Below are 14,172 nucleotides of genomic sequence, written 5' to 3' on the forward strand. Positions count from 1 at the left end.
CTCCATGACGGGATAGTTTAAATATTGTGTAAATATTGTTAAACTGTCAATTGGCTCACCATAAAAAAAAAAAAAAAATTACAGTTATACATGGGATTGGTATTGGTATAAGCCGATCTCACTTACGGATGATCGGAATTGGCAGCATAAAAACCTGTTCGAAGCATCCCTAATGTAAACCACTTCCCTACAGATTGAATCGCTACGCTCACTGTAAAGGTGAAAGAGTCCTTCATCCTTCAAAACCTTTCAGAGTTTATGGAGCACAAAATATGACACCCACGAAAACATCGAAAAATGTCTACTTGGCAGTTTGTTACATTTGTATGATAATGATATGACATAGCATACAAGGACAATGTAGCAAAAATGATGATGCACAGCAGATCAATACCTACTGAAGCAGTAAGGGAGCTGGTGCACATCCTGTTAATTGAAGTCCTTCACATCACTGATGAAGGCTGCTCCTCCGTTTTGTTTGGAGCTCAGCCTGGCATGACTTGACTTGATTAGTTCTTTAAGGCACATGTTATAACACACACTTTGCCTTGACCACCTTAGCTTCTAAATAGAATAGAATAGTCTTTATTGTCATTGCTCAGCAGGTAAACAACAACATTATGATGGACTACTCTTTACGCAGTGCATATATAGCAGTAGTGCAATAATAAATATTAAATGCCAATACCGCCCCATCCCCCAGCCCATAAAAAAGCCCTCCACTCTTGCAACTAATGAGACCCCTGTGCCCCACTCTCTCCTTGATGATTTGAATGAATGGGATATCTGTGGAGTTAGGTGACTAGTGTCTAGTGTTCAGGAGCCAAAGTGTTCTTGAGACATAGTTTGGCTCCTTAAGACCCCGTAGCTCCTGTTGGAGGGCAGAAGTTCAAAGAGGCCCCAGCCAGGATATGGGGTGTAGACAGAATGCCCCTGGCTCTTTTTTTCTCACGTGTTGTTTCAATGTCCTCCAGAAGGGGTAGAGGGCAGCCCATCTTCTGTGTTCATGAACCCCTGGAGGGCTTTCCAGTCCTTGGCTGTACAGGCGGCATACCACACGGTGAAGCAGTAAATTAGGACGCTTTCCACCGTGGATCGATTGAAACTCTGCAGAAGAGCTGTCTCAATGTCACATTTCTTAAGAAGTCTTAAAAAAGTGCAGTCTCTGCTAGGCTTTCCTGACCACTGCTGCCGTGTTGGTTGACCATGTTAGGTCAGTAGCCACGTGAAACCCAAAGAACTTGAGGCATGTTGCTTGCTCCACGGTGATGATGTAAAATTGTTGTTGTTCAGTTTCCTGTAAAGGAAAGCTTCAAATACCGGTAGTTCAGCAGGCCTCATTGATCACCAAGTATTTTTAATAAAATACAGAAGTTATTGCCGTCATTGTTGTTGTCTGTCTAGTTTTGACTGATGCATTCAATGAACCTCAGAATGTGGAAGTACAGTAGTACCTCCACTTTTTGTTAGTAACCCGTTCCAAAAGTTGTGAGCAAAACCAAAGCAATGTTTAAATGATAAATGATAAATGGGTTGTACTTGTATAGCGCTTTTCTACCTTCAAGGTACTCAAAGCGCTTTGACCCTATTTCCACATTCACCCATTCACACACACATTCACACACTGATGGCGGGAGCTGCCATGCAAGGCGCTAACCAGCACCCATCAGGAGCAAGGGTGAAGTGTCTTGCCCAAGGACACAACGGACGTGACTAGGATGGTAGAAGGTGGGGATTGAACCCCAGTAACCAGCAACCCTCCTATTGCTGGCACGGCCACTCTACCAACTTCGCCACCATAAGAAATCATACAAATGCAATTGAATGTTCCAAACACTCAAAAATATGAAAATAAAACACATTTTATAATAAAAAAAAGTATAGTTGTATTGGCAGAACACAATGAAATGCATTTAAATAAGTCCCAGCGGGCAGGGCCGGTTCTAGGCATTCAAAAATGTGAAGGGAGCATCAATCATGCCCCATCATGCTCTTGCACTTTTTTTCCTGTGCTAACACAGTAATAACATTGCCTTCTTCATAGAATTTGGTTGTTAGATACAGTATGGGCCTGATTCACTAAGATCCAAATACCATGCACTAAACAATAAACATAGCATTCTATAAAAAAAAAAAAGTGTGTACTATTAGTGGGCGTGTTGCGTGTGATTTACTAAGATTGTGTGTACAATTGTTAAGTGGTGCAGATCGCCCTATTTAAATGAGGATTTTGCGTGTTATATACAGGGCATCACCACGGAGACACTCTCATTTAATGCACATTCATGTTCTCATGCGCCTACCTGTGTCGTTTCTGCTGTGTTTTCAAACATGCAGGAGAAATTTACCACTTTTTGTGGACACTTTACAAAACTCAAAACCAGTGAAGTTGCCACGTTGTGTAATTCGTAAATAAAAACAGAATAAAATGATTTGCAAATCTTTTTCAACTTATATTCAATTGAATACACTGCAAAGACAAGATATTTAATTTTCGAACTGAGAAACTTCCATTTTTTTTTGCAAATAATCATTAACTTAGAATTTAATGGCAGCAACACATTGCAAAAAAGTTGGCACAGGGGCATTTTTACCACTGTGTTACATGGCCTTTCCTTTTGACAACACTCAGTAAACGTTTGGGAACTGAGGAGACCAATTTTTGAAGCTTTTTAGGTGGAATTCTTTCCCATTCTTGCTTGATGTACAGCTTAAGTTGTTCAACTGTGCGGGGTCTCTGTTGTGGTATTTTACGCTTCTTAATGCACCAAACATTTTCAATGGGAGACAGGTCTGGACTACAGGCAGGCCAGTCTAGTACTTGCACTCTTTTACTATGAAGCCACGCTGTTGTAAAATGTGGTTTGGCATTGTCTTGCTGAAATAAGGAGGGGCGTGATAACGTTGCTTGGATGGCAACATATGTTGCTCCAAACCTGTATGTACCTTTCAGCATTAATGGTGCCTTTACAGATGTGTAAGTTACCCATGCCTTGGGCACTAATACACCCCCATACCATCACAGATGCTGGCTTTTGAACTTTGCGCCTAAAACAATCCGGATGGTTCTTTTCCTCTTTGTTCCGGAGGACATGACGTCCACAGTTTCCAAAAACATTATGAAATGTGGACTCGTCAGACCACAGAACAGTTTTACACTTTGCATCAGTCCATCTTATATGAGCTCGGACCCAGCGAAGCCGACAGCGTTTCTGGGTGTTGTTGATAAATGGCTTTCGCTTTGCATAGTAGAGTTTTAACTTGCACTTACAAATGTAGCGACGAACTGTAGTTACTAAAAATGGTTTTATGAATTGTTCCTGAACTCAAGTGGTGATATCCTTTATATACTGATGTCGGTTTTTAATTCAGTACCGCCTGAGGAATCCAAGGTCACGGGCCTTCAATGTTACGTGCAGTGATTTCTCCAGATTATCTGAACCTTTTGATGATATTACAGACCTTAGATGGAGAAAGCTCTAAATTCCTTGCAATAGCTCGTTGAGAAATGCTGTTCTTAAACTGTTTGACAATTTGCTCACGCATTTGTTCACAAAGATGTGACCCTCGCCCCAACATTGTTTGTGGATGACTGAGCATTTCATGGAAGCTGCTTTTATACCCAATCATGGCACCCACCGGTTCCCAATTAGCCTGTTCACCTGTGAGATTTTCCAAATAAGTGTTTGATGAGCATTCCTCAACTTTCCCAGTCTTTTTGCCACTTGTGCCAGCTTTTTTGAAACAGGTTGCAAGCATCAAATTCCAAATGAGCTAATATTTGCAAAAAATAACATTTTCCAGTTCGAATGTTAAGTATCTTGTCTTTGCAGTCTATTCAATTGAATATAGGTTGAAAAGGATTTGCAAATCATTGTATTCTGTTTTTATTTACAATTTACACAATGTGCCAACTTCACTGGTTTTGGGGTTTGTAGAAGCAGTCATGCAGTGCAACTACATTGACACCATGTTGTATTTTATTTTGATTTTTGTTTTACCAGTGAAGGTGAATGAGAGAGAGGCTGCACTTACTACGCTTAAAGGCCTACTGAAATGATTTTTTTTATTTAAACGGGAATAGCAGATCCATTCTATGTGTCATACTTGATCATTTCGCGATATTGCCATATTTTTGCTGAAAGGATTTAGTAGAGAAAATCGACGATAAAGTTCGCAACATTTGCTCGCTGATAAAAAAAAGCCGTGCCCCTACCGGAAGTAGCGTGACGTCACAAGCGGTAGTGCTGCTCACAATTCCCCGTTGTTTACAATGGAGCGAGAGATATTTGGAGCGAGAAAGCGACGATTACCCCTTTAATTTGAGCGAGGATGAAAGATTCGTGGATGCGGAACGTTAGAGTGACGGACTAGAATGCAGTTCAAGAGATATCTTTTTTTGCTCTTACCGTAACTTAGGTACAAGCTGGCTCATTGGATTCCACACTCTCTCCTTTTTCTATTGTGGATCAAGGATTTGTATTTTAAACCACCTCGGATACTATATCCTCTTGAAAATGAGAGTCGAGAAGGCGAAATGGACATTCAGTGACGTTTATCTCCACGACAATACTTCGACGAAGCTCTTTAGCATGAGCTAACGTGATAGCATCTGTCTCAAATGCAGATAGACACTAAATAAATAAATACCTGACTGGAAGGATAGACAGAAGTTCAACAATACTACTATCAGGAGACACCGAACCAAACACTGAACATGTAAATACACGGTTAATGTGTATTCGACGCCTGTCGAAGCCTAGCAATGCTGTTGCTAACGACGCTAACTTAGCAACGGGAGCTCGTCAGAGCTATGATAAAAACATTAGCGCTCCACCTACGCCAGCCAGCCCTCCTCTGCTCATCAACACCCGTGCTCACCTGCGTTCCAGCGATCGACGATGCGGTCGGCGGCCCGGAGACGTAGGAAGTCAAGGTGAGGTCGCCGGCGCTAGTGTCTGCTATCCAACAAAGTCCTCCTTGTTGTGTTGCTACAGCCAGCCGCTAATACACCGATCCCACCTACAACGTTCTTCTTTGCAGCCTCCATTGTTCATTAAACAAATTGCAAAAGATTCACCAACACAGATGTCCAGAATACTGTGGAATTATGAAATGAAAACAGAGCTTTGTGTATAGGATTTTTCGGGCTCCGAATACTTCCCTTGTCCTCGTGACGTCACACGCATACGTCAGCATAATAAAACGTTTTCAAGCGGAAGTGTGGCGGGAAATTTAAAATTTCACTTTATAAGTTAACCCGGCCGTATTGGCATGTGTTGCAATGTTAACATTTCATCAGACTGCGTGGTCGGTAGTAGTGGGTTTCAGTAGGCCTTTAATAAACAAAAATGCATACTTCAAGATTTTTTTTTTCATATAGGAAATGTTATAGTGTATATTTTGTACAATACTAAAGGACACAAAAACTAATTAATTTAATGAATTTTAATCAGCCCCTTAAGTCCTCTAGCAGCTATACAATTATGTTGCTGAATAAACGATATGTAAATTATTTTTTTATTCTGACCATCCAAAAATGTTGACACACATACGTATGACGGAGGATTCTCATCTGTCCATCGTCTGTCTGTGTAGTGCTAGCACTGATCTTGCAGCCACATGTGGAACTGTCAGTTTGCACAATAAATAAAACACAAAATTAGTGCTCGGGGTTGGTTCTCGGGTCAACTCCTCCCTTGTCTCTCTCTCTACATGCTGTAGGTGGGCTAGCTGGGTGTCTGACCTGTACCTCTGCCACTCTGGTTCGTACGGGTCCTCTTCATGACAAGCAGCATCTCGCCTAAGCTGATGGGAGTAGGGAGCGGGGGTAGAGTATGGGGGGGGGGTTGACTTGGCTGCACCCTCCTTCTCGTGAGATAACCATTCTTCTTAATGCCCGTGTCTTTGCCTGATGTTGCTGAGCTGGTCATCATCAAAGCGGGTTGGTGGGCGTGTCTGACGCCTAGGCCGTGCTCCTAATCCTTCGAAGTCCATACTGTCCAGGGGTAAATGAAGTCATCCGGCTCGAAGGACCACAATGTTGTGGAGAGTTATAAAAGGACTGTATGGTTCTATAAAGGTAGTCTCATTCGCCCCCGGGGCGTCGGTCAGGACACAATGGACAGGACAGTTCGTTTGGCATAGGGCAGTTTACTTGTTTTGTAGGCAGGTTGACAGGCATGGATTAGTTGAATGGTACAACACTGGCTAGTATTGGTGGTTCTGTAGTAAACAGATAAGAACATCATAAACAATTATTATAAAATACCATAGCCTACGTAGTAATAGCACATATCACCTTAATGCAATAATATATCATGGATACACAATATAGCATATACCGGTAATAATTGGCATTTAGTAAACATTAGCTTCACCAGTAAACAGTAAGCCCTGCCATACACACTGCAGGATAGCATCAAACCAAACACTCAAATAACATCATCCCAACATTTAACTGAACTTAAATGTCTTAACTAGACCACAAGGTGTCACTGCACGCTACAGAAGGCACGTAAACGTGGTACTTGTGACCTGCCGTGCAGAATAAGGTGCTTGCCTCCATGTACGAGGCACAAATGTCCGCAAATGCTCTCTTTAAAGAGATAAAGAACTGTTACATGAATTACATTGTCTAGACGCTGTAAACAAGGCACACTGCGCGCAAGTAAGTAATGGATTACTTTCAACTAGCATCGGAAACAAACAAATGCAGAGAAGTCAAACAGGCAATTAAACGTGTACATTAGAATTCTTAACTATATAATGAACTTACGTTCGTCAATGACGCACCCGGCACCGCAGTGCTGTACAATATTATACGTTTTATGTATATATAGGCAGCAAATGTAAATGACGTGCATTCACCACTCTGTGCTCTGTTGTGGGTAGAATGAATGAGCACGCCACAATGCCTTGCGCTCTTAAGGTGGACGGCTCATAACAGTCTCTTAAGGTGGACGGCTCATAACAGTCTCTTAAGGTGGACGGCTCATAACAGTCTCTTAAGGTGGACGGAGTTTGGGAACCTTTCTAACAGCCGCCCCCGAATGTACAGTGTACATTCGCTCCATAGAAAGGTGACAAAGTTATTAGTGTCTCACGAAGGGGCAATGGTGGCAGTAGAGCTGTCTTCTTCCTCGCCGGGTGGCAGGGCTGGCAGGACAACCAGCCTGGCAACTGGTCTTGTGTAATCACGATCTCTGATCCTCACGTCCACTGAACGGATGTGGCCGTCGTTACTAGGGTGGACCCTAGTAACATGACCGATGGGCCACAAGGCCCGTGGAAGCTGGGGATCCACCAACATCACTACTGAGCCTTCTGCGAGGTCAGCTGGCGTAGAGTGCCATTTCTGACGAGTCTGGAGGCTTGGCAGATAGTTTCTCAAGAAACAGGACCAGAAGCGATCTGCCAGCACCTGTGAATTCCTCCATCTACGGCGGCTCAGTAACTCAGTCTCTGGGTATACGATCTGGGGCAAGGACCCGTCTGGCTGCCCCATCAACAAACTATTGGGGGTCACAGGATCGAGATCTGTGATGCTGGAGGAGACGTATCCCAATGGCTTTGAGTTAAGAATCCCTTCTACTTCCAGTAGCACGGTCCGCAGCACTTCTTCTGAGACTGACTGAGTTCCCACTGTGGTGTACAAGGCGGTCTTTACGGAGCGGATTTCCCTTTCCCATGCTCCTCCAATGAGGTGCTGCAGGGGGGTTGAAGTGGAAGTCAATATTCTGCTTGGCGAGTTGCTGTTGCAGGTCTGGTGACAGGGCAGAGAAAGCCTCCCTCAGTTCTCTTTCTCCTCCTTTAAAGTTTGTCCCACAGTCGCAGAGCAGCTCGGCTGGTGTTCCTCGACGAGCGATAAATCGCCTGAGAGCCATCAAGAAGGAGTCTGCATCGATGGTGGTCAGAAGGTCTAAGTGCACACCCCTGGTGGTGAGACACTTGAAAATTATACCCCACCTCTTCTCAGTACGCCTTCCTACTTTGACTTGAAACGGCCCGAAACAGTCCATCCCCGTCGAGAAGAAGGCGGGCTTGAAGAACCGCAGGCGGGCGGGCGGTAGATCTGCCATCTTTGGAACAGAAGGTCTGGCTTTCCAACGTCGACAGTCTGTGCAGTTGTGTTGGTAACGGCGAATCGCTTCACGGCCGCGCAGGATCCAGAATGAGCGCCGCATCTCAGCAAACACCCTCTCTGGCCCGGGATGGTGCAAGCGACTGTCGAAATCTTGGATGAGGAGTTTGGTAGAGGGGTGCCCAGGGTCTAACACAATAGGGTGCAGCGTTGTCTGCTCGATGTCTACAGTACGTCACAGTCTGCCACCGACACGGATTAGTCCTTCCTCCTCATTCATCTCCGGTGACAGGGTGAGCAGTCTGCTGCCGGATGGTACGGGCTTTCCTGCTTTCAAGAGCCGCAACTCCTCTGGGAAGCTCTCGCACTGTGCTTGCTTTAATATGAGGGTCTCAGCATTGCGATAGTCTTCGGCAGTGTAGCTGCCCGCCGCCCCATGTAACTCCTGCACTGTAGCTACTAGCAGCTCCTCCCAGGTATCGTACTGCTTCACCTCTGCGTCTGGCGTACTAGGTGTTGTTAAGGTGACACCGCAGAAAGTAGACTGTCGTAGCTCGGAGGCATCGCCTTCCTGTTCGACGTTGGGCTTGACAGGCCACTCAGCTGGAGGCTAAAGGAGGGAGGGGGGGTAATGGCTCCACCTGTTCGGCTTGGTCAGGTCCTGTAGAGTCTTGCCCCTAGTGATGTCGTCAGCTGGGTTTCTCGCTGAATCTATGTATCGCCAGGCGGTGGGACTCGTGAGGTCCTGTATTTCGGCCACTCTGGTACCAACAAAAATCTTGAAACGACAGGACTCTGAGTGCAGCCACGCCAGTACTGTTGTAGAGTCTGTCCACAGGATAGTCTGATCGATCTTCAGCGTGAGCTCTTTCTCTAGGAGTTTAGCCAGTTGAGCTCCTGTGACCGCTCCACACAGCTCCAGTCTGGGTATGGAGAGTAGTCGCTTGGGAGCAACTCTGGACCTGGCGAGTAGGAAGGACAGATGGACTTGACCTCGGCAGTCCAGCGTTCTCAGATACGCCACCGAGCCATAAGCCTGTTCCGATGCATCACAGAACACATGGACTTGATGGGTGACGCTTGACTCATCCACTTCGACTGGTATATACGCTCGTGGCAAGGTGACTTGAGATAGAAATTTTAGTTCTTCCTCCCAGGCCTTCCACGCTTGTAAGAGGTCTTGGGGCAGGAGAGGATCATCCCAGTCTCTGTTTTTCTCCCAGAGGCGTCTGACCAGCATCTTGGCTCGAGTGATATATGGTAAGATAAACCCTAACGGGTCATACTGACTGGCCAAAACCCTGTAGATGTTCCGCATTGTTGGAACTCCGTACTCTATGGGTCGATGCTTGTAGCTCATGGTGTCGGTTTGACAGTGCCAGCTGAGTCCTAGAGTGGTTTCAGGAGAGTCTGTTCGATCTTGTGCGAGCCAGAGCTCGAGGGTGTCGGACCTGGCTTCTTTGAGTAGGTGTCCCACGACGTTTGGCACGTTGCTAGCCCACTGGCGTAGATCAAACCCACCAGCTGCAAGGAGTCCCCGAAGTCTGTCCACCAACTCTCTGGCATCCTCAGGTTTGGGCAGACTCTTTAGGAGATTGTCAACATAGAAGGACCTCTCTATAGAGAGGCTCACATCATCTCCTGGCTGGCTATGATTGGCTACATGGAGCTGTAGAGCAAACCTGGCGCAGCATGGACTGCAGGTTGTTCCAAATGGTAGAACTTGCCACTCGAACACTGCTGGGGTTTCATCTCTGGTCAAGTCGCGCCACACAAACCGCAAGAGGGGACGGTCTTCAGGAAGGAGACAGACTTGATGGAACATCCCTTTAATGTCTGCGCTTAAGGCAACTGCATGTTCCCGGAAGCGCAGTAGAACTCCCAGGAGTGATGCTCCAAGGGTGGGTCCTGGCAGTAGGGAATCGTTCAGACTCTGGCCCCTGTACTGATAGGAGCAATTGAAGACAATTCTGTTCTTGTTGTTGTGACTCACCATGTGGTGAGGAATGTACCACTCTTCTCCGTCTTGGTTGACTTCTTCGGGGGTTAACTTAGTGACAGAGCCTGCATCCACCAGCTTCTGGATCTCTACGCTGTAAGCCTTGGCACGTTCTGAGTCCTTTGCTAGCCGCCGTTCTGTGCTCCGCAGACTCGGCATGACGGCTTCTTTGGGGGCATGAAGGATAGGCATGTCTTGCTTGCGCAGCAGGGGGTGGCGTAGCGGAAGACTCCTGCTACCTCCACGCGGGTGGTCTTCTCTTCTAGCAGGGCTACTGCTGCTTGGTCTTGTCTCGACCTGGTTACAATTTTCTCACTTTTATATGGAAGGGTGTCGAGCTGCCAAAGCCTTTCGACGTGCTTGAATAGTTCTGAAGCTGGAGGGTGAACTGATGTCACTAGGCACTGCTGTGATTGTAGGGGCTGCTGGGAGAATCTTGCTGGGCCCTGAAGAGTCCAGCCTAGCCTGGTCCGGACGGCAGCAGGCCCACCTGGCAGGCCCAGTCGGATTGGCTCGATAGCGGTGATCAGGTGTGGGTGGTCGGAGCCGATGAGTACTAGGGGTCTGACACTGTGGAAGGGCTTAATTGGTAAACCGACCAGGTGGGCGTACCTATTCTGGAGTCGGTCCATCGGGTATGACTGTTCGCCTAGGCCGAGGCGACCTGAGGTGAAGGCTCTGGAGACTAGGAAGCTGGTCTTTGGCTCAGCAGCAGGAGAGATGTGGAAGGATACCGCAGAGCCACGGAGGGCCTGGACCTCCTGTCTAATGGTTCTCAGGGGCAGGTCCTCAGGTGTGCCTTGTAGGCCAAGTTCTCGGGCAGCTGCTGACAGGAGCATGGTCCTTTCGGACCCGTCATCCAAGATGGCGTAGGTGGTTATAGTGCGATTTCCGTGACGAAGAAGCACTCTGACGACCTTCAGTAAGACACTAGTGTGGACTGAAGGACGGTCGACGTACAGAACCTCAGTGGCGGAGCTCACCAGGCAGCTCTCCTCCTTGCTTGTCGGTCTTGGTGGTCGATCATTTACGTCGTGAAAGACCTGCAGATGTTTCCCTTGGCATAGGCCACAGGGCTTCTTTAAATCACACTGAGCGGCTTGGTGAGGCCGTGCACAGCGCCAGCACCTTTTGTTGGCCTTTATCCACTCAGTGAGAGTTTCTTTGTTTAGCTTTGTGACTTCTGTACACTGGCTGAGGAAGTGTTCATCGCTCTCGCAGAAAGGGCAATAGGGCTTAGCTCCCCCCTTCTTTCCCTCTGAGGCTCTAGTATGTCCATCATTTTCTTCAGAATCCTTTGATCCATGGAGGACGGTAACAGGTCGCCATCCCTGGCGACCCTCATAGCGGGACACTTGGTTTTCCTTTTCTCTTATGAGTGTCTGTCCGTCGAAATCCTGACACCAGGATTCGTGCTGGAGCCACTGGGCTAGATCGCACAGGGTGGGAACAGTCCCGGGGTTCTTAAAGGTGGTCCGACGAAAGTCTGCCTGTTGCTCTGCGGGTAGTTTGCTTAACAGTCTCACCACGTGAGATCCACAGCGAAGCGCCACTTCACCGTCAGTGCCCAACGGCTTAAGTAGGCCAACCAATGACTGAACATGGAGAACAAACCGCCCAAAGGCTGCGATGTCTCCACGGCGAAAATCAGGTGAGTCTAGCACACTGGCTATCTTCCTGAGGGCTATCTGGTGGGGCTGGCCGAATTTCTCATTGAGGGCTGACATGGTGTCAGTGTAGGGCGTGGGGGAGTTGAGATAGGCATCTGCTATCAATTTTGCCTCTTCAAGCCTCAGATGGTCTACCAGAATCTGGTACTTGAACATTTCAGTCCCTTCTGTAGGCAGGAGGTTCTCCAGGGCTATTTTTAAACGGGCAAACTCACATGGGTCGTAGTGACTGAAGTTTGGTATGGTCGGGCGTGGGCCTCTGTAGGTCTGTTCAGCAGCTGCAGCTGCTGATTCATAGCGTGGTGGAGGAGGGGTTTGCTGGCCCTGTCTCTGCATCCACGGGGCTGCTTGTGTGGACACTGGCATGTACCCAGGCTGGCTAGACGTATAAGTGGTTGCATAGGAGGGAGTTACACGAGGGAGACACTGTACTTGTGCATAGTGTGACTGGTACTGGTTCAGCAGCTGCTGTGGTGCATAGTCTGCAACGTGGGGCATAGCTCTGGTGGGAGGAGCCTGAGCCGGTGGTTGGTGTTGCAGCATTGTTGATGTAGTGGTGTGATACGCAGGTCTCTGGTGTGGGGGCTGAACATCACGCTGGAAGTGGTGTGGCAACTGTTGCAGTGGATAGCGTGCCATGTAGGTAGGTTCCTCTGGAGAGCGTGTAGCACTGGTGTAGGTGTGAGCCATGTAGGGGGGACAAGGCTCGCTACTTAGCTGTCGGGTTTGAAGGTACTGTGGTTTATTGCCAACCTTCGCTGGTGACACCTTGCGGTGGATAGCTGTAGCTCAACCATCATCTGATCTAGTCGGTCCATGACTGGTTGACCTGGCGGACGTTCCAGGGCCGCTGTGTCTGGCCATGGTGGAGGGGGTTCAGGCCACTCCTCTTCATCCTCGGTATATAAAGAATTGGGGTTGAGTTGACTGGCGGGTCGTGGTGTACCTTGCTGAAGGTTGATTACTGTGTTAATCAGTCTTTTAATTTCGTTATGAACTTGACCTAATGCAGCCACATCCGCTTGCACGGTCAGCTGTGACTGCTGTAGCATGGCGCTTTTTCTCAGTATTTGACTGACTTCATCTCTTAGAGAGAGTTCCTGAGGTGAATGATGGATTGGGGTTGGTTCTCGGGTCAACTCCTCCCTTGTCTCTCTCTCTACATGCTGTAGGTGGGCTAGCTGGGTGTCTGACCTGTACCTCTGCCACTCTGGTTCGTATGGGTCCTCTTCATGACAAGCAGCATCTCGCCTAAGCTGATGGGAGTAGGGAGCGGGGGTAGAGTATGGGGGGGGGTTGACTTGGCTGCACCCTCCTTCTCGTGAGATAACCATTCTTCTTCATGCCCGTGTCTTTGCCTGATGTTGCTGAGCTGGTAATCATCAAAGCGGGTTGGTGGGCGTGTCTGACGCCTAGGCCGTGCTCCTAATCCTTCGAAGTCCATACTGTCCAGGGGTAAATGAAGTCATCCGGCTCGAAGGACCACAATGTTGTGGAGAGTTATAAAAGGACTGTATGGTTCTATAAAGGTAGTCTCATTCGCCCCCGGGGCGTCGGTCAGGACACAATGGACAGGACAGTTCGTTTGGCATAGGGCAGTTTACTTGTTTTGTAGGCAGGTTGACAGGCATGGATTAGTTGAATGGTACAACACTGGCTAGTATTGGTGGTTCTGTAGTAAACAGATAAGAACATCATAAACAATTAGTATAAAATACCATAGCCTACATAGTAATAGCACATATCACCTTAATGCAATAATATATCATGGATACACAATATAGCATATACCGGTAATAATTGGCATTTAGTAAACATTAGCTTCACCAGTAAACAGTAAGCCCTGCCATACACACTGCAGGATAGCATCAAACCAAACACTCAAATAACATCATCCCAACATTTAACTGAACTTAAATGTCTTAACTAGACCACAAGGTGTCACTGCACGCTACAGAAGGCACGTAAACGTGGTACTTGTGACCTGCCGTGCAGAATAAGGTGCTTGCCTCCATGTACGAGGCACAAATGTCCGCAAATGCTCTCTTTAAAGAGATAAAGAACTGTTACATGAATTACATTGTCTAGACGCTGTAAAAAAGGCACACTGCACGCAAGTAAGTAATGGATTACTTTTAACTAGCATCGGAAACAAACAAATGCAGAGAAGTCAAACAGGCAATTAAACGTGTACATTAGAATTCTTAACTATATAATGAGCTTACGTTCGTCAATGACGCACCCGGCACCGCAGTGCTGTACAATATTATACGTTTTATATATATATAGGCAGCAAATGTAAATGACGTGCATTCACCGCTCTGTGCTCTGTTGTGGGTAGAATGAATGAGCACGCCACAATGCCTTGCGCTCTTAAGGTGGACGGCTCATAACAGTCTCTTAAGGTGGACGGAGTTTGG

At 47.1% G+C, this 14,172-nt stretch overlaps 1 protein-coding gene across 2 annotated transcripts in view; it reads left to right on the plus strand.

Moving 5' to 3' along the window:
* guf1 (GTP binding elongation factor GUF1) overlaps positions 1 to 14,172 on the plus strand; it is a 38,360-nt gene that overhangs the window by 21,818 nt on the left and 2,370 nt on the right. Inside the window, exon 15 of one of the 2 annotated variants that reach the window (XM_062043661.1) lies at positions 975 to 1,368. The exons of the other annotated variant lie outside the window; for it this stretch is intronic. Coding sequence (XP_061899645.1) covers positions 975 to 1,077 — 103 coding nt within the window. The 3' untranslated portion in view covers positions 1,078 to 1,368. Of the gene's footprint in view, positions 1 to 974; positions 1,369 to 14,172 lie in introns of those variants that run through there. 2 annotated transcript variants of the gene reach the window in all.

Source organism: Entelurus aequoreus, linkage group LG04 (assembly GCF_033978785.1).
Source record: "Entelurus aequoreus isolate RoL-2023_Sb linkage group LG04, RoL_Eaeq_v1.1, whole genome shotgun sequence".
NCBI classification, from domain to species: Eukaryota; Metazoa; Chordata; class Actinopteri; order Syngnathiformes; family Syngnathidae; genus Entelurus; species Entelurus aequoreus.